General features: G+C 38.4%; 1 protein-coding gene and 1 pseudogene across 2 annotated transcripts in view; one reads left to right on the plus strand and one right to left on the minus strand.

Moving 5' to 3' along the window:
• NIBAN1 (niban apoptosis regulator 1) overlaps positions 1 to 27,611 on the minus strand; it is a 164,545-nt gene that overhangs the window by 69,650 nt on the left and 67,284 nt on the right. For both annotated transcript variants that reach the window (XM_033092820.1, XM_033092819.1), the window contains exon 2: positions 916 to 1,046. In XM_033092820.1, the coding sequence (XP_032948711.1) occupies positions 916 to 1,046 (131 nt within the window). The remainder of the gene's footprint in view (positions 1 to 915; positions 1,047 to 27,611) is intronic.
• LOC117015476 (uncharacterized) lies at positions 24,965 to 25,111 on the plus strand (annotated as a pseudogene).

A 27,611-nucleotide genomic window follows, 5' to 3' on the forward strand; every position in this document is an offset into this window, starting at 1 on the left:
GTGTTCAATACCCTCCCAAAACTTCCCATTACACTCAAAACAAAATTAAAAATCCTTTTTGTGGTCTACGGGTCCCACCTGGTCTTGTCACTACCTGTCACTCTGCAGTCAATTCTTGTCCCTTCTCTCTTGCTCACACTGCTCTCAGCACACCAGCCTTCCTGATGTGCTTAAGAATGTGGCAAGATCTCTGCATTTGCCCTTCCGTCTGCCTGAAACACTCTTCCCTCAGATATTCACACAGCCTATACTCTTATTTCACTCCAGTTTCTGCTCAGATGTCATCTCCACAGAGGACTTCTCTATCTTCTCTAAAATGAGACTCCTGCTTTATTTTTCTTCGTAGCATTTATTATCACCTATGCTCATTTATTTGTTTATTGTCTGTGTCCTACATTTGAATATAAGTAGGAAGGCAGAGAAAATTAGTCTTTTTCCCCAGTTCTTGGAATAGGGCCTGGCACATATAAGATATCAATAATTATTTGTTAAGGTTGTGTAAAATTATTATAATAGAGCAAAGGAGAAAGAATAAGTTAGGAGATTAGAAGAGAAAATCACATTTGATCGATGACCCAAATAAAAATGCTCGTAGCACAAGGTACTAAAATCATGACTTTTTTTTAAATTGAGCTTTACGACAGCAAGTCAAATTTTCTCATACCAAAGCATCAGTGTGGGGAAAACATAATCAAATTGGATCATGCTAGTTCTGTTTTTCTACTATGGATTACACCATCAATAAGAAATGCGTCTAACTTATAGGTAAATAGAGTTTTTTGAGCAAGAAATGATTTGAGAACACATTTTTCAAAAGCACCCATTCAAATGATTGTTTATTTCAGATATACTAGGAGTTGTAAAGCATTCCTCAGTGAACAAAACATGTAAATAAACCAAATGTCCATGAGTTACCTTGGTCTTCAAAAACTGTGACGTTAAGTCTCTTTGCTGTTCTACTTCACTGCGCACGTGGTTGCAGAAAGCCACAGAGTACTGGCGACTGTAAAAGGGGCTGAAGTTTTTGACAGCAGCCTCAGTTTTCCCTGGGGGGAAAAAAAATGGAAATTGGAATTTAGAAAAGGAGCATTCTTGCAGAATCGACACACATCTACATAATTGTGTAAACACCCCTCCCCGTCTCCCTAACACCGTTTTCCCACAAATATATGAGCCCACCTGTCCTGAGAACATGCTACACGTGCCTTTACCTCTCTCTCCCCTTCTGACCTCATCCTGAGAGACTCTGCTGTCCCTAAGGGCCAACCATCCAGTAACCACCAGAATTTTATGTCATTTGACACCAACAAGCCATTGCCACGGCCATAAACTCAGCCATCCTTCTAATCCTTCCACAACCACCGTTCTACCTCACCCGGTTTTCCACTTCCACTTGCTCTTCATTCTATCTCCTTTCATTCAACTCCTACACAGCAATAATCCAGCGTCCACCATTTCAGCTCTGTATACACATCACCCCCTTTGTCTGCAGATCGCTAAGGCTCTTGCTCTTGTCTTGCTCATCCACAGCCCTGGATAAAAACTCAAGAAACTACTTCTTCTAGTTCTACCCATATGTTTTGGGTTTAAAATTCGTTGTCATTCAAACCATTTTGGAATTGCCAGGAGGTAGAGGGGAAAGCTTTGTTTTAAGAATCTAAAGACCTGAGTTCTGGTCCCAATTCTTGCCATTCTTTCTCTCCAGGCTCCAGGGCGCCTAACTGTAAAGGAAGGTGCTCACAAAGGAAAGTCCACACTTCCCTTGGAATCTATGTGACATTGAAGCATAACCATGGAAGTACTGCTGCCTCACAAGAGTGACCAAAAATTGCAATATACTGTCTCCGCACCAGAAGAAAATAAAGCTGAGACTCAACCATGTGGGGACAGCTCAAGGACTTGAGATGGAGGAAGAGGGAGGAGTCAGGCCCTGGGAATATTCTTGAGCTTTTGCAACCACTACTTAGCTTTAGAGAGTAGGGTGGTTGCAAAGAAGTGAAAGGAGAATGAGAAATAGAGGAGAAAGAGAAAAGGAGTATTCTGAAGCAGATTGGAAACTGTCAGAACCTTCTGAGGGGTTGCTACAGGATACAGAAATAAATACAGGTCCCACGGACTGTGCTTACAAGCTCTTAGTTCTTGGAGTAAGACATTTAGCTTGAGAAAAAATAAACGCGATACAACATTCCAAACTATTTATAAATACTTTTGTGTGAACTTGCCATAATTTTTGTTTTCAAATTTGATATTACAAAGAAGGGGAAGTCATCAAAGAAATATTAAAATACAACACACTGGCAAGATGTGTTTAGAGCTATTATGCATGCAAAACTTCAAAAATAAGTTCTAACCACATAGATCGAGATACTCAATACAAGAATCTTGACTCCATGGCTGCCAGCTTCTACCCTACAGAATCACAGCCCCAAACATCCACAGTGCATGGATCGTCTTTTAATGGAGAAGCCTACTTTAGCTCAGGCATTTCGGTCTCATGTATGAGGCAAAGGGGAATTCTTGCTTATTTCCTCAAAACAATGACATTTTCGGGTCAGATTTATGGGCTTTAATAATTAATACTTGTAAGGTGCTTTGAGACCCACTAATAATAACTTCTGTGGAAATGCAAATGAAAGTTCCCATGATTTGAATCAGGCATGCTTTTGCTTGATCTGTGAGTTTATGGGATCACTATTAATCAATATTTGCATAATACTTTAATACTCTCTGGCTTTATAACTGTCTAATTGGCTATTATCTTTATTAGCTTTTATGTAGTGCATAAACAAGAAAATTCTATATCCTGGTCTATAATTTTCTTACATAGGAGTGGGATGTCTTTGAGAATTCTCACAATGACAGTGAACCTCACCTTAGTGAAACATAAAACGATCAACAAAATTTGCCCTTTAGGTCTAAGTAACCACTCTTTGGCCCAGCAGAAAAGCAGCCTGTTAATTTCTGATGCTAAGTTTTGCCCTCTTGCAGGAACTTGGGTTTCAATGAAAGGAGGTGGATGTCATTTTATGATGAGCTCTACAAAGCTTGAAACCAGATTTCCTGCCACATCATTAAGCTTCCCTCAAGGACGCCCAGCTTCTGCTGAGGTGCTACGATGCCACCACTCCCTCCCAACGTATGAGAAAAATGCTTCTGTGATTTGAATATTACATATGGCACCATCAACGCATCATCCACCAGGCAACACATAAAAAGGGGATTAAAGCTCCTTTGGGTGATTAACCTAATGACTGGTTCAAAATGTGAATAAAATAGCTAACAATGTCACACGTTCTCGGGGAAAGAGAACCTAAAGCAAATCCCAAAATGGATGAAGCTTTTAGATTAAGCCTATCTAAACCCAAGTAAAGGAAAGAAAACCCAATGTAGGGATCTTGACACTTTGAGAAAAGCCTGGTGCCAGGACAAAACACCACTGTGGTTAGGAAGATGGACACTGGAGTCAGACAGACATGGGTTTGAGTCCCATCTCTGCTACTTAGCAGCTGTGGCACCTCATGCCAGTTAGTTCCTCGTGTTTAAAATGAAGACAAGAGAAGCAATCTCATAGTGTTATTATAATTACGAGAAATAATGCAGTACAGTGCTTAGCACTGCAGCTGGCACACAGAAAGTTTTCAACAATCCATAGTAATTAAATCGATGACGATAATGGAGATGATGGGGCATCCAAGCCAACTACCAAGGGAATGTCCTGCAGCTGAACTAAGGAATCAAGGAGAAGCCAAAAGCAGGCTGTCTGTTGTAATTCTTTAACTGGGGCCATCGTGCCCATACAGAACGGAGGTCCCACGCATGGCAGATTCACAACAAATATAACCGACATTTTCACAGATGTTTCAGGAACACTTATCAGCACATAAGAGGCCCTGAGTGCATCCCTGAATTTAAACCAACTAAATGAAACTTTGGCATTAATGAGCCAAAGCAAATGCATGAGTTCATAGCTGTCAGATTGAGCCTCTCTTCGAGCCTCAATTTTCTCACCTGTAAAATGGGGATAATAGACACCCATTCCACAGGGTATTCTCTGGATTAAATGAGATAGTCTGCAGGTAGAAAAACATCTAGAGCAATACCTGATACACTGATTGCTCAATAAATTTTGACTATGATTTAATATTCTACCAAGAAATCATTCGAATAAAGTGGATCAGCCCCAGGGGTGCAACCATAAAATAACTTCCACTGAAACCAGCTTGTTTCCACAGTGTTCCAGACTCTTCAGTACTGAATTGCCTTCATTCCAAACTGAACCCTCCAGTTTCGTATCATCTTCCCTTTCCTACATTGTTTGTAAAACATAGTGCCAGGACTTTCACTAAAAGTAAGTTACTCAACAATACAAAGACTAGAACCAATGGAAGGGCTTCTTACACATTTTGTTACCCCAGCATTTCTGGCACATATTTCTTCTAATCCTACTCAATTATTGCCGCCTGCATTGGGATACTGTTGGCACAATTTTTTTTGACCAGGCTGCACAAAACACCCTTCAGGGACATCATCACTGAAGCTAAAAGAAGCTTCTTTGACACTCTGTTCACAACACTTAGCTTCAGTTCAAATTTGTAAGAGTTAAGAAAAGTATTATGTCTTCTGGCCCTTTCAAAACCATTTGAATTCATATAGGTTCAAAAACTCAGCACTGGTATTTGATTCCTTCTCCCTCACGTTTTTATTCAATTACCAGATCTTGTGACTTCTATTTGCACAATACTTTTTTTTAAATTAAAGTTTATTGGGGTGACAGTGGTTAGTCAAGTTACATAGACTTCAGGTGTACAATTCTGTAATATATCATCTATATATCACATTGTGTGTTCACCACCCAGAGTCAGTTCTCTTTTGCACAACATTTCTTGAATTCACCCCCTTTCCCCTATCCCAACCACCATACCTTAAATCAGGTCTTTATTATCTCTTTAATAATATTGTAAACGTCTCTTCATCTGCCCTATCTCAGCATCACAACAGAGCCCAAAGAAATCCTTACTAGCTCTCAGCTCTAAAAGAGGGACAAAAAAGTCAACGCCCGAGGGGGAGGGTGGTGTGCCAGTGCTAATACCCGGATCCTGCAGGGTTATGGGACGTAGCCAAAGCTTGGACTGTGTGGCAGAGGCAGATTCTGGGAAGTGGACAGAGTAAGTTCAGAGCTGATGGAGCAGAGCAGGAGAGGCTGAATCCAAGCCGGCCACCTTGGTCCCACTCAAGAGAAAGCTGGCACAAGTTATCAAGGCCCAGATGTTAGAGTGGGGAACCGTCCTCCAGAACCATTAATGCTCATAGGGAACTCTTTGGAAAGCCCTAAGAGGTACACCTCAAGTCGTAGAGGCACAATCAATCCTCTGTGTCCTGGCCGGACAAGCTTCATTTGACATGTTGCTTCAAGACCATGTCACGACCTTCATAAAAACCTTCAAGAGTTCCCTACTGCCTGAAGTACTAACCACTTAGCCTGACACCAAAGCCCTGGGATCTGGCCCCAAGCATCCTTACTTCCCACCTCCTCAAACTGCCTCCTTGTCTTCTGTACATGCCCAGGCCCTCACGCCTCCTTCTCCCCCTAAATGCCCTGCCAGCCACTCTCAGACCCTTCAAGCCCAGATGGCAATCCCAACCCAAGGAGAAGCCTTTTTGGCTCTCCCCAGCTGAAAACCATCTTATCTTCTTTTGCATTCTCCCCGAACTGTGCACCGCTTTTGCTACAGCTGTTTAAATACAGCTTATCCCTCCTCCAAGGATATACTGTAACTATGTACTCAGTGGATATTTGTTGAGTGAAGGAAAGAATGGCTGTGTACATATTTAAGAGTTAAAGCAAAGTACAATGCATCACAATCATGAAACCCATGTCAATACCCCAAGAAAGGACACAGTTCTCAGCTCGAATATTTATTGTTCAAAATATATACTCTCAAAGCTCAACTGATTTGTTTTTTTTTTTTTAAAAAAAAAATCAGACTCTTAATCTGATTAATTCCTTTTAGGCTTTTAAGTGAATTTTGTCCTTGAAATTATACGTGGGGAATTATTTACACACAAAAGCCTTTTTGTTGTTTTTCTTGACCAGTCTGTAAACATGGGAAGTATAAAGGGTCTAGGGTAAAACTTATGTGAAGTCTGAAGAGCCTAAAAGGTTTGTATAGTTTCTCCTTCTAGAAGGTTCTTTGTTAACCTTGCAGTTCTGTAGCAGTTGAATTCTAATTTTTATCATTAGTTTTCTTTTTGAAAGATACTGTTTATAGTGGATTACTCTTAGTTTCTCCATCATTCCCAGTGTCAAGGCAACTATGATTTCTCTGAAATACACAGATTCCTTCCTGTTTAGAAAATCAGCTCATAAGTACAGAAAGACATAAAAAACCCAAACACTATTTTTGCGATATTTCCTTCTAATCTATTTTACAATTTTTTTAAATAATTGAGATTATTGTATTTTGTATTCACTTTTATTTACTTAACATTTCACTTTTAGTTTTTCCTATGACATTACCAAAAAAAAAAAAAATCACAATTTTCAGATGTTACATTTTTATTGTTACTGTGAAGGAGAAAAATACAGAATTTTTAAAAAATACATTTATTTTAACAAAGTGGCTGTTTCCCTGGAACTGAGGTAAATCCACATAGGAAGAGAGGGTTAACCAGACCGTTGGCACAGTTTCTTAAGACCTGTTGAGGTTTTAGGTGAATATTAATTTGGAGGAACAAGAGAAGTGGCTCTAAAAATAAACCATTTTTAATATTTATAAAATCGAGTATAATATCCACTATTGTTTATCTTTCCTGGAGTTTCTCCAATTATAAAAGTTTAAAAGTCCTGATGAATTATAACATCAGCTTTAGTCTCAGATTTCTAAGCACCATCACTTTGCACCTTAGGGTGGAAAAATCAGAAATCCCAATTCACAATACAAAGGGGCAAAAATCTAATTACACAGAATAATGCCCAAGGACTCTCTCTTTCTTCTAGTAAATACCTTAGAGAATGGGGATAAATTGGATTCTCTATAATTGATCTAAGTTGTGTGTTGATTTTTTTAAGCACACTTATTGTTAGTGTTTGAGTGACAAGTTTTGGAACAGACTGTACTAAGAAAAGTCAAAAAAAATCTTCCTGGGGCAACCTTGATGCCAGCAAGTCCCTACATTCTACCCAACAGAAACTCCACTTTGAGCTGAAAATAAGAGACATACGAATGTAAACCAATTTATGTTCTCTGTGATTTACTTCAGATGTTAATCCACGGAAGAGAAACATACAAACACTTATGTTCCCAAAGCTTATATTAAATATATCAAAGTCATTCTAAGACCCTCTCCAGATTCAGAAAGCATCTGGATAGAAAGCAGACGTGCTTAGGTACAAACAACAGAATAGTTTCCTGGTTTCCAAAACTCACATTCGTGGAGATCCAAAACTCTTGAGTTAGGCTTGCAGTATACCTGACCTTGGACTGTTAGAAACTCAATTTTCCCCAGTCCCTGTTCTAAAAGTAGGCCAGCATCTTTAATTTGACCTTGAAATTTAACTCATTAAGGGCATTCAATAAATCCACATGTAGTTATAGATAGTCTAAAAGGGACCAGGTACACCAGCTGCAATGGGTGAGGCAGACGCTAAAACAGTTTTCTACAAATGATCACAGCCACCGAAATAAATTAAGGTTCCCATCTGCACTACATATTTAGAAGAACAATACCTTCACAGGTTAATATAGGTAAGAGAAACGGGAGGAGAAATTAAGGGAGGAAAAATACACCACCATTTTGTAAGTTACAATTACTATTACCTTATTCCATGAAAAAAATAAAAACCTCCCTGTGATCAGCGATGCCATAACAACTTTCTAGAACTCTAAGACCTTATCTCTGGTCTCCTCTTTTTTAGAGCAAGAAACCGAGAGTATTGTTAGAAAAATATATATGCCCGTACTTTTACGCACACATCTTTCTTTAGCCATAATTAGGTTGAAGCTGACTTGAAATTGTCTTCCATTTCATTTGGAAAACAAGTGCTTGGAAATTTTCAAGATTATGTAGTCATTACCTCACAGCATGCCTTCAATTTTCTCCTGACACATCTGATGAGAATAAATCTTGTTTATTTTGCCACTTCTCTAAGCTGTCTAATGTCCCCTAAGGAAGCTGCAGATTGGCTGTCTTTTTCTTTACAAAAACGAGAGGGAAGAATGTGAAAAGGAAAATTAAACCAATCTGACACAGCTACTTTTTCAGAAAGCATCACAGGAACCATGAATTCAGGAGGAATAATAATATAGTTGCTCATTGGACAACCATTTCTGGTTTTGAAGAAAAAACACAACTCAAACTCAGAAACTGAAATCATGAGATTCCCTTTGCTCTTTTTGAGCCTAATTAGAGTTAGTAATTTTTCTTCTGCACATATCTTATCCGAGGTGCTCAGATTTTTCCAAAATCCTGAAAATATTCTTTACTTTGAGCTTGCTACCATGCAAATGAACACAACAGGCACATGAAAAGAAATCAGGCCAGACTTAAAATAAACCAGGCATCAAGTCTAGGAATTTTACTAAGTGATTCTCCTTCCAACACAATAAATCTGGTGTCTCCTCCAGGTTTCTCTTTTATTTTTCCTAACTATATCGTTTCTTTTTCCTTCATTCTATTTTTCCGCTTTTCTTCTCTCCACATGGAAGTGTATTTGTTTGAAATGATTTCTACTATACTTTCTTCTTCGTGCTCAAGAATCTATGCCATTAATGTTAAAAAAAAAAAAAAGCATTTCTAGGGGGGCCTGGATATGCTTATGTTGTGTTAATCTAGGGCTATGGGTAATAACAATAGGAAATAAATGGCCTTGGCTAGGAAAGTGAAAGGTTGTGGTATTGCTGGACTTGGGGAGGCCCAGGAAAAACTCTGTCAACTAGTCACCATTTCTGCAGGCCAGCTGACGTTTTGAAACTACTTACAAGGCAGATAAAGTACTCATTAGTGAGAATTCTCTTAGCATGTTCTAACTTATCCTCACAAGAACTTAGGAACTGCCAAAATGATTCTGACTTCTGTCCACTTGATTCGGCCAGGCACTCAGGCCTCTGAATACAGTTTTCTTGATAACAACCCAAATATCTCCAATAATCAAGTCTGACCTAGCACAGTACGAACGATAGCTAATTACATAGACAAATTTTGCATTTTTGACAATTGAAATGCCAGTTAGTTTGCCAGTTAGTGGATCTATTCAGCACTACATTTAAAATTTAAAAATTCTTGAGTAATGTACATTAATGAAAAGTTATCCAAAAGTTATTGTATGTGATGCTCTAAAAAGAGATAGGAAAAAAAAAAAAAACACAACCCACCCAAAACCTCAATAACACTATTTAGATAGTCCCAAGTTCTTTAAAAATCACCCCCCCCCCTTTTTTTTCCTATGGAAATTGCTCTTCTATAAAGTGAGTTCATACGGTACTTAATAAATGTGCTGGGACCTCATAAGACCAGCTCTGCTTAGAGTCCAAGCCTCACAAATGAGATTCACTTACTCGAAACTAGTCATTATATGCATCAAGGGGGTTAAATATAAAGTAGAACTTAAATAACTGAGACTACCTCCCACAATACACCTAAGAAAGCAGCGTGAGTTCATCTGGATGGTAGCACAGACGTGCCAAGGTCAAACACGTTCCAACTTTGATGAAAAGACCAAAGATTATAGACTTCTCAAGCTGGATAGGATCGTACTGGTTATTTCCAACCCCCTCCTATTTTCACATCAAGAAATTAATTGGCCCCTGATCACAAAACTCGTTAGTAATGGAAAATTTATGAAAAAAAAAAGTCAGTGTTTTTTAATAGTTTTTCTCTCTACTAACACTACATTGATTTTTATGGAGGAATCCAAGCAGTTCTTTCTATTAATGGAGGAATGTAAGTACTCTTTGGTAATAAAAACCACATTGTCAAGAAGCCTTGTGAAATGATCTTAAATTTGGGTAAAAAGATGATGTTATGGTTAACTCTGTGTCGACTTTCCTGGGCCATGAGGGGCAGTGGGCAAATATTTAGTCAAACATCATTCTGGATGTGTCTGTGTGGGTGTATCTAAATGAGGTTAGTATTTGAATAGGTAAACTGAGAAAAGATTGTCTCCCTCAATGGACCTCAGCCAATCAGCTGAAAGCCTGAACAGAACAAGAAGGCTGAGTAAGAGGGAATTTCCTCCTATCTGCCTGCCTTGAGCTGGGACATTGGCCTTTTCTGGCCTTCCGACTTGGACTAAAATATTGGCTCTTCCTGAGTCTCTAGCCTGCCAACTTTTAGGCTGGAGCCATGCCATCGACTCTTCTGTGTCTCCAGCTTGCTGACCTCAGATCTTGGGACCTGTCAACCTCCATAACTGGCAGGAGCCAATTCCTTATTAAAAAGAATCTCTCCTTCTCTCTCTTTCTCTCTGTCTTTCTCTTTCTCTTCTCCCCACGCCTTCCCGCCTGCCCCCATTAATTCTGTTTCTCAGGAGAACCCTAAGTAATACAGATATAATCAGTTGAAATACATGATTGAGTCCCAACACAATTATCAACTTGTTTAATGTGTATTAAACTATTGGATCAATAACCAGTTAAAAGCAATGCAAATGCCTAGTGCTCCAATGTAATGAGTTCTCAATTTATCAGTATAATCAGCAGGCCGATGAGTTTCAGAATACACTCTGAAATACATGGAATCTGTATTTAAAACATTCCATTAAGTGATTTATGAAGGACAATAAAAGCATTTGGCTCAGGTTCATCCCCATTGGCAGAAGTTGCCAGCAAGAAGGCAGAGACCCAGCAAAGCTCTGAGCATGAGGGAAACAAGTTGACCTTATCTGAGTACCCCTTAATCTTGTTCATGTGTTCCAATTAAGTGGCATCACCGTCTCAATTAGAGCTGCAGTCTTTGTTGGCTAATAACATTTCCCTGGGAAGTGCACTAAGTAGATTTTCTTACCTACTGATTAAGAATCTGCTTTGCACCAAATTAAGGTTAAAAGATATTGCTATGGACCAGCCCAGTCATCCACATGATATTTGAAATGTCTTTTGAACAAAGTTTCTCTGGTCTCTTCTCTGTATCCTACTTTACAGGAGCCAAAAGATGAGATATGTTGAATTATAGACCATTAATAACAACGGTTTTGTGTATGTGTGTGTTTCCTTTAATTGTGAACTATTTCAAACATACAGAACAGCAAAGTGAGTAACATATATTTCCACTAGCCAGTTAAATAAAATCTTAACATTATGCCATATTTGCCTCAAAAAAAAAAAATTAACAAAACACTGTAGCTACATTTGTAGCCCCATCTCCCCTGCTCTACATCACTACTAGGTACCACTATGCTCAAAGTCATGTTTATTCCTGTAAGTCATTTTAGACTCTTACAACATACATATGTATCCATAAATAATGAACAGCATCGTTATGGATATTTTCAAACTTGACTCTACCTGTCAGTCTGCAGCTTCCTTTTTTTTTTAACCCATATTATTACAGATACATAGATAGATATCACATAGATGGGATATTTAATTCTAGTTTATTCTTCTTGTAATTAAAGTTTATTGGGGTGACAATAGTTAGTAAAGGTACATAGGTTTCAAGTGTACAATTCTGTAATACAACATCTATATATCACATTGTGTGTTCTAGTTTATTCTTTTTAACTGCTACCTATACTTCTAACATATACTACAATCGGCTTCCTTGTTGATGGACCTCTCACTTGTTTCCTCTCTTTTTTGCTCTTGGGACATTGTTGGTGTTTTGGTTGGAACAACAATGAATTTGTGATTGTTCTGAGGCTACCTGATGGCTTTATGACAGAATCTCCCCAACAAAGACTGCTGCTAGCCCATACGGCGCTTAGGTGCAAACCAGGTGAAGGTACCCATCCTCCCGGCAGACAATCTACATGAGCGCAGAATGCAGCACAGGCTAGAGTTTAGTCCCTTCTTCTTGCCTCTCCTTAGTTAGGAGCCTTGTGCCATGAATTTAATTAAAATGGGCAAACTGCCCTCCAGAGAAGTTAGACCATTTTGCACTGCCACCAGTATCATATGAGATTGTCATTTACGCACAGACTCACCAGAAGCCTATTCTCAAAACTTTTCTACTTTTGCTAACGAGAGGTAGCTCTTTTGTGCAGATATAGTTATTAAACACCAAGATATATCATCCCACCTACCTGAGCTATGTTCTCCAGGAAAACTGTTAAGAGGTGATAGATAATGGGAAGAACTATTCCCAGTATAGAGAGTTGGAATGTACATTGTATAGTCTCGCAAAAGAAGTGTGCAAAATGGCAGGTAGGTATAACTAATACTGTATTTGCAGTTCCATATTATAATTTAACTGATAATTTCTCTTATGAACATTGCTATTTTTGTAGGCCAGCCTGGAAACCAACCGTTACAATATTGTCTCTACAGGACAAGGCATTCCAAAATCCAAACCACTGACATAATTGAAACATTTGGACTACATGAAGGACTGTGTAGATATGAGAAGAGAAACTGTTATTTCTAAGTTGCAAAAAGGAAACATTTTAATAGTAGATGCTCTCTTGGGCCGGTGGACTTCCTGTGGTTGGCTGACTGTGAATCAGAGGTCGGGTGCTTTCAAGGATGCAAATCTGATTTATTGGGCCATCAGATTAGTGGTGGCCATCTGTCTGCATCCCCTCAAGTACGTCACCATTTGAGGTTTCCACCGAGCACTCTCAGAGGGCCCATTAGGTTTCAGAACCATCACCCCCAAATGGGAGGCTTTTGGGGTTTCAGATACATCTGGAGAAGGTTGGTTTAGTCCCAGCACAGAGCAAATTCTCAAGCCTTTCCCTTGGTCAGATCCATCCTCTGCTGAACAAAGCAGGACTTACAGTGACAAAGATTCCATTTCAGAGAGGTGTAAGTCCATTAAGTTGGTTCCACTATTTATTAATGTATGACCTTAGGCAAGTTACTTTATCTCTAGGACAGGGTTGTTTAATAGAAATGTCTGTCATGATGAAGAGATTCTACACCTGTTCTGTGTAGTATGGCAACTGAGCACTTGAAATGTGGCTACTGTGACTGAGAAACTGAATTCATATTTTAGTCAGTTTTAGTTAACTTTAATTATAATAGCCACATGTGGCCAATGGCTACCATGCTGAGTAGTGCGGCTCTAGAAAAGTCTCATGTCTTCATCTTAAAATGCGGATTAAAAATCACCATCTCAGTGTTTTCCTTAATCTCACTGGTTGTAAGATTCTCTTAAGCTGCCTGATAAAAAATATATATATATACGAAATTCCATGCCCTACCCCACACCCACTGAATCAGAATGTACCTAAAAGACTAGAGATCCTGTCTTGCCAATATGTTCTTCTGGTTGATTCTTATGATAGTTACGATATTTAATAACAGTAACGAAGAATAGATACTGATATTTCTAAGCAAGAGCAACAATCCTGGCACAGCATACACCCCCCGAGAGAGAAGCCATATGCTCTGGAGGAGTTAGTTTTTGTGCTGACACAGGTGCCTGCCAGTGTTGAAAGTACTGAAGTGGTCAGAAGATTCAACCCCAAAATAAGCCACTTTGACATAAAGATAATTTTGAGCTGCAGGCATTCAGAATCAACAGAGCTCTTTGCCCTCCCCCCGGCCACTGCCTAAAAGCAGGGCATACATTTCCAGTTACGAACATGTTCCCCTTCCCTTCTCCCACAGCAGGAGGAAGAAAACAACCATTATTGCGACAGACAGAAAGTTGGCACCTAGATAGGTCTGCACAAACAAATCTTACTAAAATAACCCTTAACGGCTATTAGTCTCCCCCATATATTTACCTTTCTACAATTTACTGCCCCTGAAAGCCCAAATCCCTTTTCTTTTGTCTTGTCATTTCTCCACAAATTTATCACCCTTTGTTAAGATGGTATATAAGCCCCAATACTCCGTTGAGATACTCACCACTCCCACATGTACATGTATGTATATGCATAAATACATGTGTGTTTTTACCCTGTTATTCTTTGTTCAGTTCAAATCACAGGCCCCAGGCGCTGAATTTAAAAGGTTAGAGGGAACTTTTAGTATCCTCCCCTACCAAACCCAATTCAAAGCTCTCTGATGTAAGGTAAGACAGTCTAGTTTTAAAACTTCTGGGTGTGTGGGGGGGGGGGGGGGGGGCTGGTTTCCACCAGTTTTCCTTTGTTCCTTTGTAATGGGAATAAACAGAACAATATAAGGTATGAATCTGATGGTGGGTAGCTTGAAGGCTGGATGATCTCGACTTTATTTGATGGGATAAATTATATGGAAAATCTCATGAAGAAACTTGGAAATCTGGGAGGTAAGAGAAAACTATTGACATGTAACTATGTCATCAAGGTAATTTGAAAAACAGAAGTGTGTGTGTGTGTGTGTGTGTGTGTGTGTGTGAGAGAGAGAGAGAGAGAGAGAGAGAGAGAGAGAGAGAGAGAAAGGTTGAAAGAAAAATTATGCATAGCAAAGTCTTCATTAATGATAAAGTTGTTAACTTTATAAAATAAAGAATGATCTCAATAGGATTTAAAAATGGCTTTTTGGCAAATGGTCTGCATTCTAGTCCATTCCTGAATTTGTCCCTGTTTCAAGGAGCATATTATTTAACCACCACAGGGAATTCTGAGATTTCAATATCATTCCAGAAATCCATGAACAGCCCCATTTTTGCAGATGTGGAAGCCATCTGCTCATCTACTTTCCTTAAGCAAATTATTACCTCATCAATTATGTCCTTTTTCTTGGATGGTCATTAGCTTCCTTTTCACTGGTTTTTACCTCTAAGCCCACAAATGTGCTCAAATCCTGAAACAAACAGACAAATAAAAACTCATCTCAGGCAACTACCCTCTTTTTCTCCCTTCACCATCAAATCTCTCGGAACAGTATCCCAAATCTATGGTTCCTGGATCCATCACCTCCTCTTACTTCTTGTAGCCACTCTCACCCTTAGAAACACAACCCCACGGCACAGGCTATACACCCTGATGATTCCCACATGTGTGTGTTGTCCCAACCTTTCGTGTGTTTTCAACTGTCCCCTCCTACAGAACTTTACATTGAAGTGCTTCGAGGCACTTCAAACTCGCCCCCTCCCCCATCTCAGTTAACAGATTCACCATCACCTGGATGCCTGCAAGAGAAATCTCAGAGTCCTCCTTTACTCTCTTCTTCCTTTCGGCGCCATCCTGCCCATTTGACCTCTCTCAAATGCCGCTGTGCTACTAAGGATTGTTCAGACCCTCATCTCTTGCAAGAGCAGTGACTGGAATGAGCTCCTAACTTGTCTCTTGCCTCTGACCTCTCCCTTTTCACCTCTCTTGCTCACAGCACCAGCAAAGGTAATGTTGTGAAGTGCACAACTGGTCAGCTTCTTCCCCTGACAAAAACCATCTTGGGCTCTCCAGGTCCTTCTCAGGTTGTCCCTAACCCACCTCTCTAGCCTCTCCCCTATCCACAGAGGATGGAGTGCTCTGGCTACACCACATTCCCCGCAGGTGTCGAGCACAGCACATCTCTGATCCTTTGCCTCTCTACCATTCACTCTTCCCAGGACCCACCGACCCAACTGTCTATCCATCTTCAAAGTCAAATTGAAAATCTACCCTGAAGCTTCTCTTGACTTCCCTTCACCCACCACCTCAGTCAGGGTTAATTGCTCTCTTTTGTATATTGACAGCCCTTTCCTTGAACCCCCAGTTCGTTCCTTTCCATACCATAGTGTAGTGCTTTGCTGACACCCTCTCTCCCAGCCATACAGCTGTTCATTGGACGCACATTTCTCTCCTTGACTCCTGAGAGTCTATCTATAGAGGTCTGTACCAGGCACACAATATGTCTCGATACAATATCTGTTGAATTGATATTGTGAATACTACCTCTACATTGAGTGCATTTTCCCTGCCCATCTCCCCAGCGTCCACCACCGTAAGACTAAAGGAAAAGCAAATGGAAAATTAATCTGCCACACAATGGAACATTTGCACCAATATTTAAACTTGTAAGAAACTCCATTAGTGTTTAGAAAACTCCCTTCCAAAACTGTTCTGTTTCTTACATACCGTGAGTTTATTTTCCCTTCATTAGAGAACCAGAAAGGCTTCAAATAAATAATAATTAGTCAGAAGGTTTTGTCCTAAAGCAATATGTTTAGCTATGTAGTCATTCAGTATGAGACAAATCGGAAGAAACAAAACAAAACAAAAAACAAACAATAATCTTAAGTGTTTAGATATCTGGTACCAACTGGATCTCTTGACCTGTGGAGACCAGCTCCCAGTACCCTGGGTTTCCAGGAGAGGAGCTCCCAGAAGGAACATTTTATTCTTTTTCTCCAAATCTGATCTGAAGTTTACTGTTCCATTGGGAGAAAATCATCACAACTACACATTTACAAACAAAGTTATGAGGTGAAAGTTTAGATTAAGACCATGCTTATGTGGCACAAAAATCCTGAGTTGATTAATCCAATGTAGTAAGAAGGAGAAAAGAAATCAAGTTTAAACAGTCTGAATATTAGAAATTTGCTACTTATTAGAAAAACAAAAGAGACCCACATTTATGCAGGGAAGAATTTTAAAAGAGAGACCCTTAAAAAGAAGTGAGCTAGTTTGTTATCTGTTTTGCTATTTTCCACACAGAGTTTCTATGGTGTTTTGGACTTGTCAATATTTGGGTAATGACAACAGGTGAGGAATGAAAAGCAGCTGCTTATTAGCTCCCTGGGGAGAGGAGGAAATTCTGGAAACATCTAGGTAATGAGTGTAAAATACATCCCAATACACAAGGCCTTCTTTGAGTCACAAGCTCTTTAATAATCTCCAGATAAATAAACAAACAAACACTAAATATAACCAAAAATAAATACTCAATCTCTCCAGATTGAAGGAATTTCCCTTAGGAGGGAAAGAGATGAAAAGTCTAGTCTCATTCAGATACCCCAGCTAGAAAGAAAGAAAGAAAAACTGCATATATATATATATATATATATATACACACACATATACACACACACACATACATATGTATGTGTATCGTAGTTATGGTTTTAAGTAAATAAGACCTGCCAATCAAAGCCAGGGAAATGAATGATGGGAAATAAGGCAAACTTTAAAGAGGAAGTGGTTTTGAGTCAGCAACAAGGGAAGATTGAGGAGTAGGAAACCCACAAGATGTGTAAAAATGGAAAATCAGGGGCCTCATCTTCAAAAAGAAATTCAGAACCCACAATTAAATTATCACAAAGATTCACAATACAACCAAATAGTTCTTTATGGCTATTTGAAGAGACTATAAGAATATAATCAAGAAGTATTTATCTCAGGTTGTTGAGATCTTGCTTCCAGGTATATCCTCTGTTTGGCTCAAATAAGTTTTTATTAAAAAAAAAAAAAAAAGAAGAAGAAGAAGATAATCAAGAGAGACCAAGAACGTAGAAGGTGTATTATACATAAAACCTTCCAAATTTGCCATCAAAATATATGTAAACCATACTTCTTTTTTATTACATAAACATCTGAAATTACTTAAAATTCAGTCGTTTGACCTTAGATATCTTAATTATTATAAAATTTGGTAGTTTATCAGCCACTTTAAAGTTAGAATGTAAAAGTTGAAGCAAATAAAAAATTTTCCATAAAAAAGAAATGTATTTTCTGATCTAATTATGTATAATGAAGTATAAAAAAATAGTAAGGTCAGGGAAGTAAATTATGATATGCAACCATTTAAATTATATAGGGTGCCAAAAAAAATGTGTACACATTTTAAGAAAGGAAAACTATATTAAAATTGTAATACTCAATATATTCTGACAACAAAACATGAATACAAGTCACGTTTGACTTCTGCAATTACAAGAGATGCTCAAAGCGGTTACTATCAGTGTCTAGACACTTCTGATTACAGGGAACTACTGCTTCAGCAACGTTGACTAAAGTGTCCACTTGTACATTTTTTTGGCACCCCTGGTATATTTGTGAAAAGGAACTAACATGTAAAAATGCATGTCATAACAGTAAGCAACAACAACTAAAGTGAACATAGATTTTTGCAGAAAAGAGATCACAAAGAAGTAAAAGAACAAAATCCACTGGGCAGACAAAAACTGAAACGAACTAAACTAAAACTATAACAGTGGTTATCACTGAGAAATAGGCCCATGGATGAATTTTTTTTCCTTCTATTTTTATAAGAGTATGTTTTATATTTTATTTTAAAATGAGTAAGAAAGAAATTTTAGCCAGAGAAACAGTCCAGACAAAGTAATAACCTGCTTAGTGAAGGTCTAAAAAAACCTGCTTAGTGAGCGTACATTTACCCAAATACAACCATTAAATATAATTAAATTAGTATTTAAAAATCAAGGTAAATGGGTGTCCCATTAACTTCCAAAGCACGGCAAAATCAATCCAATCATTTTAAGAGTAGAAATAATCAATAGTAATTTCTCAAACAGCATCAATTCTGCCCTGATTTTCAAGAATATTTATACAGTTGAAATAAGCAATAAATTTAGCTAAACTATGATTCTTTGCTCTAGTTATTTTAAGCACATAGTCCCAGTTTTAAAGAACCTTTAATTATGTAATAATTGCAAATTTGGCTTAGCTGTATCTTTTCTCATTTTTGCTTCTATATTACAATTTTAACACATGATTCTTTCACAATATATTAAATGTTTATTCTACGCACATAATTATAGTAAGTGAATTGATAGCAGTAGAAGTGGAAGGAATAATTCTCCCCACTCCACACCTTCACAGATTACCTTCTTCTTTCCTTTCACGTTTACATGACGCACATCCACCCCCAAACCCTCACCCCCAACCCACGCCACCTCCACACACAGAAATGATTATAATGTCACTGGCGAAAGAACTCAAATGTACTGGGAAGTGTAATAAGCACGTAACTTACAATCACCCTAAATCATTTTTCTTAATAGTTTCACTGCATTTGGTTTCTGATTAAAATAATAATTTCTTTTTATACCTATGACCTTGGTCATAGTTTGTTCATAGAAACCCCTTTCCTTGGAATCCCAGCCAGTCCTTTCCTAAATATCAAAATACATTTTTTTGCCAGTGTTATTGAACTTTAATTTACAGTTAATAAAATTCACAAATTTTAAGAGTAGAATTCAATGAGTTTTGACAAATCTTTATAATTGCACAACCACTACATGATCATGACATAAAACATTTTTATCACTCCCAAAAAGCCAATTTAAAAAAAAAAAACAATTCAAATACCCTAAAATCATAATATTTAAAATGCTTCTACACAGTGTTGTCCTTTGACTTATTAAGTGAGGTTTAGTAAGTCTGTTTTCTAAAAGTTTGAAAGGAAGGTCTGTGCCACTTATATTTTGTAAATAGCAACTTCCTGGAAGATTTTTTTTTTAACCTCCAAAAAAGAAGAAATATAAGTTTTAAGGCACTCATTTAGTTTTTAAGAAATAAAACTCACTTATGTAGGAATTTTCTGCCAAAAGTATGTCTTTTTTTCTCCCCCAAATAGATGTACGCTTAAACATTTTTTTTCTTTTTAATTAAAGTTTTTTGGGGCGACAATAGTTAGTAAATTTACATAGGTTTCTGGTGTATAATTCTGTAATATATCATCTATATATCACATTGTGTGTTCACCACCTAGAGTCAGTTCTTCTTCCCCCACCATATATTTGATCCCTTTTACCCTTAATATAACAATAAAAAAGTGCTTGATAATTATGTCAGCTCAGTTGAAAATGTTAAAGATACCTGACAGATTAGATTATCATGAAATGCTAATAGAAAGATTTGTCAAATGCTTACTGAACATTGTGCTTGGGGCTTTAAACATGGTCACATTTTATCACCTAACCAGCCATGAGTCTGCACCGAGCAGATTAGAGCAAGAGCAACCCTCCAGAGACAGTAATAGGAGTAAGATCAAAAACAGGAATCAAGAACACTTTCCCCCCAAGAGAATGCCCAAAGGATCAGTACATCCAGCTCCAAGCTGAAGTTGTCCTCGTCGTGCACCAATGACTTTGGCTGCCAAAAACCAAAGCCACCACTGTCTCCCTAACATGTCATCTCTTGCAGACTTTTCTGGACTAGCCAGTTTGCTGGGTTTTTCTTTATTCTCTTTCACAACTTCCTACTCGGTGTTTCTTTTACCAGTAAGTGACTAGAGAAAAAAGGAGAGGGTAAAACTCAAATCTTTTAAATGACCAGCAAATGAAGAAAGTCTTCAGAGATTAAGACCTAGGTAGAGTCTGAGAAAAGTTTGAAATCTGCTCAAGTCAGAGTGAAGGCTGCCATAATAGGTGTGTTTATCAACCTTCAGTATGGGAGATAAAGAGACTGACTGAAAGTTTGATTTCCTTTGGTAGGTTTCACACATCTCAACTTGTGGGTACACTTTGCAGTACAGGGATACCTGCCATGAGCAGGAACAACGTGATCAGAATGAAACTGACTCAAGGAGGGCAAATTACTTGATTTCAACCTACGTTTCCTGTGTGTACATGAAAAGGTATGCTTTACTAAATGAGGACCATCAAGAAGTAAAACAGACAAGAAATGCACAAAATCACCCGTTAAATAAACCAATTAAAAAATAAATAAACCTAAGTGGTGCGTGTTATTATAGTTGGAAGGGAGCAAGAGAAAATACATCTATGATACCTCTACATGTAAACATATAACCACCAACTTGGGAAACAGAGTTTCAGTTTGGATGTTCAGTGTTTCAGCCTCCTTCTGGCAGATCCCTCTCTCTGGTAAAATGACTGTAGTCACCACATGTACATTGTAGTTTTAGGACACATGCCAGTAACGAACATCGAGAAACCCCAAACGGAGGTGGCTCAACCAATTTAGTCTTCAGTGAGAGGTAGGTTGGTTCCTGGGCATGTTTTAAAGGTAAGTGTATTTCATTGCTCCTAAAATGTATCATTTCTTCACATTTTAACATCTCTAAATTGGGAGTGTGTCTTACAATCAGTCATGTTTTACAGCTGTCTTCCACGAAGTTGCTACCATGATGGCGTTGCATGTGCACAAAACTTGGTCACAGCTGTTCATACTGCTGTCACATGAACTGGGTTCTGTTTATTGTTAGTGCTGAATTCAACTGCCATTTTAATGTGCCTTTAAAAGATTATACTGATTCAATATCAAAACAAAAAATGACTGTGTAAATAAAAAGGCATGGAAATGGAGTTGCAGGATAAATTTGATTTGAGTAGCATAAATATTTATCTGAGGAAAAAATGACCACAATTCCTTATTTTATTCGAAAGCAACAATCGATTGTTTCATGGGGTCTAAACAAGAGTTAGAAGAAACTGAGTTGCATTTTGCTACAAAGATACATGCAAAGGATGGTCTACCTCACTGCCAAGCCAAACAGCTGAAAGCAGGCAAAAGTACCAAATATCTCAGAAGAGATCCAAGAATTACCAAAGCAATGAATGATAAGCCAGTATAGACAATTCATGGGTAGTGCTGGATGATCATTACACATAATTGGGAGCACTTTTTTTTTTCTTTAATGGTACGTGAAATAGTAGTGGACTTAACATTTGAGATCGTATACAAGTCAGTGAAATACCAGTCAAGTTTGTCTTTAGTAGCCTCTCCATGGTTCTCTTCTCCTTCAGGTAACTCAATACACCTCCCAGCTGTTTCTGCACATTCGTATTACCTCTCTCAGGGATAGTAACATTTGAAACATAACATCTAATTATGAAATGAGTTATGGAAAAGGCTGGTTCAACTGCAAACTATTTTGCATTACCCCTTGAAACACTGTAGAACATATGGAAAATCATAGGTTCAAATATATTTGACTCCTTTATTGGTGGCTACAAACAGAGTGCCAATTCATCCAAAAATCATGAATCCCTTTGTATATTTGGCTCTTTGACCTGAATTTTATGATTTTTTTCTTATATATATTAAATTTATATATACTATACTATATATATAGTATATAATATATAATTATATATAATTAAATTATAATTTATACATATATAAATTATAAATATATATATAGTATATAGTATATAATTATACAGTATATAATATACTATATAGTATATTTAGCATAGTATTTAAGAAAGGCAAGACTCAGGCATGAACAAGAAAAACATATCTGCTTCTCTTTTCCTTCTCAGTACCTGCCTCTTTATATCTGCTTCCTTTAGCATATAGAAAAATAAACACTTTATCCCTATCAAGGACTGCCTACAAGCCTTCCAACAAAAAGCAGAAACACAATAGATGACAATTATAACAATACACTCTCAATAACCCGGAAAGCAAGACAAAAAAGTCCCTCCCCCAAAGATTGGCTGGAAACAGAGAAATTAGAGAGGAACTATACTGAATTTATTACAACCTCCCCCACATCTACCACTGGAAACCCTTTCAATACCCACGCAACATTCCCAGCTTACATTTACTCTCACTTCTGCTACTTCCCTATACTCCTGTCAGCCCGGACTCTCGTCCTGCCAGCATGACTGTTCCATCCCATGTCCATGCTGTACTCTCTGCTTGGAATGCCCTTTTTCCAAGTCCAATCCAACCCGTCAGAATCCTCTCCATCCTTCAAAGTCCATTCATTCAACGTATATTAAGTACTGTGAATGTATGGAATACACATAAATATTTATTAAAATAAATAAATAAATAAATAAATAAATGGACGGTTCTCGTCCTGAGGAGCCACCAGTCTGACCTATCTTAAACGCCACATCTTCCACAAAACCCTTTTGGATCCACTCAACTGTGACCCCTCCTTCCTTTGAATACTCTTTTATTCTTTTAATTTAAGAATCTCTTACTGATCCCCTACTGTATACCAGGGATGAATAATACTGGGCAGTCACATACATTTGCATCTTTTCATCCACACAACAGCTTAACTAAAGGAGACGGTCACAGACCCACCGGGCATATGAGAAAACGAATGCTCACAAATCCACATTCTTAGCCAGTGTCGAGCTAGGGACCTAGAACCTGGGTTTACTGACTTGTGCCTGGGATTATTTCCATCAATATTTCAGCCGCCCTCACTTGATCTCATTATTTGTGTGGTTATTTACTTTCTCTATTGCAATGAAACTTTAAAACAAGAACCCAGCTCATTCTAACGTATGATTTGGACACATATGAAATGTCTGGCTTATATTAGCTGCTGAAAATGTGTTTACAGAGAAAGCTGCATTCCAACTACTCTGGTGAATACCAATACTGGTCGATAGTAATGCAGAGATGAGGATCTGAAAACCAAGTGACCTCCCGGACATTGTGAGAATTGGAAACAATACCAAACCCTTATCGCAAGTGGGGATGAGAGTTGGGAAGGATCTCAGAATGTATATGGGAAGATCACTGGTTCAAGAAAGGGGAAATAACCTATGTCATCCTGATTGAGACTGGAAGGTCTAAAGTAAACAATGTGAAAAAGAGAATAAAAGTTGGTAAGAATTCAGACTGGCTTGATCGAGCTGTGTTCACAGACGCTGGGTGAAACGTAGGTACTTGGCCCAAAGGACGCCTAGTTGGGTAAATGCCACGGTCTGAATCCAGGAACACCAATTGAGTCAACCGTTAAGTATGTTTTCAGCTTTGACCAGGACCTGGGATCCAGAAAGAAAAACAATCCTCCTTCTCTAGGAACTTACGTAGCTGAGAGAGAACTCAGCTTGGGTCTAGTGGCAGAAGAAGAAGCTACACAGTGAGAAAAAGCTGCAGGCTCACAGTTGAAAGCAACTGTAGACTAGTGAGAGACTGACAGAAGTTCACAGTTGGAAGGAACCATAGCTATGATCTAATCAAACCTATCCTTGTGATAGACACAAAAACAGGGGAAAGTTGAGTCTATTTAAAGATTTACATGTATGCTAAACTAATTAAGTAACATGAGCTGCCCACTTATAACTGATTGCATCCAAATATAGCTGTTCCCAGATTCCATCACCAGGCAGTAAAAGCTATGTACACTCGAAAGGAATGCATATGCCCTTCCTGAACTGTGATGGATGCTGGGATCAGAGGATCCTGAGAGAGAAAAGAACTACTACCGGAGAGCTCACAAATTCCAGGAATGTAGATCGAGAGGCAGACTCCGTTTCTGATCACCTGGCGAAGGAAAGTAGACTTTCCAGGGGAAGCGGGATGGAGAGAGCCTGTTTCTCTGTTTGTGGGCACCGTACTTATCATTATTCCACTGCTGCCTCCCAGGGTGTATTAGTTTCCTGTGACTGGTGTGTGTGTGTGTGTGTGTGTAATCTCCCTCTGCCTCTCTTATGAAAACACATGTGATGGCATTTAATCACCGTGTCTCAAGATCTTAATTTAATCACATCTGCAAACACCTTTTTTCCAAATAAGGTAATATTTACAGGTTCCAGGGATTAGGACCTGATACCTTTGGTGGATATTCTTTGGCTTACTATACCATGTTAACAACAGTCACTCTTGCTGTTAATATAAAAATATTTTCAAATAAAGAAACGTAGGGTCTTGTATGAAGCCACACTGCAAGACTCTCCTTCATCCTCATCCACGTCCCTTTGTTATTTACCCAGGTACATTTTTTTATAAGGATTAATTAGAAATTCATCTAAGGAGGCAATAATCTTAGGCAGTACAAACATTTTTTTAAAAATCTAATAAAATTATCTAGGTATTCATTCCTGGCTTCATTCAGCAGCTGATTTTAAAATCCTTCCTAAGATGGTTCTAGAGGTTGCACCACACTTTTATTGTCCTCCTATAACCATTCTACTCAGGAAGTAGCCCTCGTTAGTTCTCTCCTTCTGCTTCTGCTTCTCTACTCCACCACACAGAGAAGGCCACGTTCTATTATTCCCTCAGATCGCTTCTCGGCCTTTTGGCTAAGATCAAGTGTAGTATCTATTATTCCCTCAGAGATGGTTGGAGGTTCTATGTTGTTTGCATATCGTCTGGCTCATTAATGAACTCAATAAATATTGCTCAACTACCTATCATGAGCAATCCTTGGAGAAACAAAGATGAAAGGTGGGCTGATGCCCTCAATGAGTATAGCAGAAATAGCAAATTGCAAATACTGTAAATGTGATGAATGAAAGGAAGGACAGGCACCAGGGGAGCCTGCGGCAGGAGCAACAATGTTGTAGAGAGAGCTCAGGTTCTTGAAACAGAAAGAACTGGGTTCAAATCCCAGTTTAACACTTACTGTCTTGCTGTGCGACTTCAGGCAAATTACGTAAATTCTCTGAGCCTGTTTTTTGTTTTTCCCATAAAATGGAGATAAAGACAACACGCTTTAAACAGCAATTGTGAAACCTAAATAGTATAATGTATGTAAAGCACCTGGCACATTGCAGGTACCAGGCACATCTAAGTGGTATGAGGGACCTGGGGAAGTTTGATGGATAGGTAAGGCTAGAGCTGAAACATGACAGGTTTGACAGTCCAAATTTGTACAAACATATCAAGGATGGAGTGGGGAACACACCAAAAAAAAAAAAAAAAAGACTTAGTGAGGTCAGTTAAAACCTGGTGTGATAATCCTGGCAACACTTCATAAAGGCTTGAAGTTGGACAGTGACATGGAAGTGGATAAAAGAGGAGAATATTAGAGACATTTTGGAGTTAGAATTTGCTATTTTGTGGAGGACTGTCTGTGACAGGAAACAGAGAATGAGGAGACGGGGATGGCTCCAAGAGCCCTCTATCTCTCTCTGTTTTCTTTCTTTTTAATAAAATTAAACGAAACCTTTCTTTTTTGAATCAAAAAAGAAATTCGAACTAAGACATAAATACAAAAGTATGCTGAACATATTTTCAGCTTTCAAGTGGTTGTTTTGACAGCATGAAGCCACTACATTAAAAATACATTCAAGTCAAAAACACATTTTGTGGCCACTACAAAATACAGTAAAAATGTATTTTTAAATCCTGTGAAGCTTTCCCTTCAGAAAATTTAATGATTCTGATGGAGATCATTTAAACATTCTTCTTGCCAAAAAAATTAGAGAGTTCTGAGAGACCTTAGATACCAAATATAAAGTTTTAAAGGTAGAATTTTACAGTTTGCCACAGTAATGGTGACCAACATGTCATGGCCAGTAGATAAACTGTATCTTTAAAAGCTGGCTGCAGCAGCTAAATCAAGCAAGTTGGAGTGGGTTATATTATCACATATCCATTTGCTAATTTACTCTTCAAGTAAATTGATTATGATTCCATCTGGCAAGGGTTATGGGTTATCTTGACTTACTTTTCCAATAATTTTACTTCTCTGGCCCTGACTAACATTCCTTCAAGAGTCAATAACTGTGCATTGAGTTGCTATCATGTGCAACTGTACAAGAAGCCACAGAATTATAAGGATGAAATTATAAAGAATCTGGTGCTGGGCAGAGGTGAGATATGGCATGTTTCGTACAAGGCAGGATGCACTGGGTACCACATAAGTGCCATAAATCAGGCTGTCAGAGTTCAGAGGACAGTTACACTTCCAGGGGAAATAACTGAAGACAGACAGGAAGGTAGAAAAAGTCTCAGGCAGAGAGAACGACATAAACAGTCAAAAAGTGGTAAGTCCAGGGCTTCTCTCCTATTCTTATAGCTCCCCAATGGAGCCTGCTCCTTCTCACGGTCTGTAACTCACAAAGCCCCTCCAGACACATTTTAAATGTATGTATCACATACGATTTAGGAATGACTGCCTGGTTTTAAGCTCCCCACTTTGCCACTTGACATCCAAAGAATGCTGGGCAAGTTACTTAACTTTTCTGTGTTTTGACTTCCTCATCTATGAAATGCAGATACTGATACCTAAAGGATTGGTTGGGAAGACATGGGGTAAGTCACATCAAGGGATCTGCACCAAACCTCCCAAGGTCAATGCTCAGTATGCACTGGCCACTCTTATTATCGCACAGTTAGACCTCTGTCTCCCAAACCAGATTGTAAACCCCTGGTGGGAGAGATACATCCGATTCATCTTTGTATCTCCAGATTCTCACCTAGCACTTGGAAAATTCCGAATAAATTAAAGTTTTCGATGGCCAATATCTAGTTCTGGGGTGTCTCTGAGAAGATCTTCCGGAGAAAATATCCAATAAGCAGATGGTGATTCAGAATTAGCACTCAGAAGAAAATCATCTACATTGATGTGTATACTTGAGAGTTAGGTCACAAAGGAGATATCCAGAACTGGAATACAGAAACAGAAGAAAAGAGAGCAGATAGAGTTTAGAATAATCTCACATTTCCCAACGTGGAGAAGAAAAACAGGGATGGGGCAAGAGGCAGACTAGCTAGGGATAAAGGAAAACCATAGGACAGCCTTGTTCATGGAAACCAAGGTCAAAAAAGAGATTCAAATGAAAGCGGTTATCTCAACAGTAGGAAAAGGAAGAGGAAGACTGAGAAAAATGGATTACATAAATAGAGGTTACTGATAACCCTTGAACAACATGGGGGTTAAGGACACTGGCCCCGCACTGTGTTGAAATCCACATATAACTTT

Source organism: Rhinolophus ferrumequinum, chromosome 22 (genome assembly GCF_004115265.2).
Source record: "Rhinolophus ferrumequinum isolate MPI-CBG mRhiFer1 chromosome 22, mRhiFer1_v1.p, whole genome shotgun sequence".
NCBI classification, from domain to species: Eukaryota; Metazoa; Chordata; class Mammalia; order Chiroptera; family Rhinolophidae; genus Rhinolophus; species Rhinolophus ferrumequinum.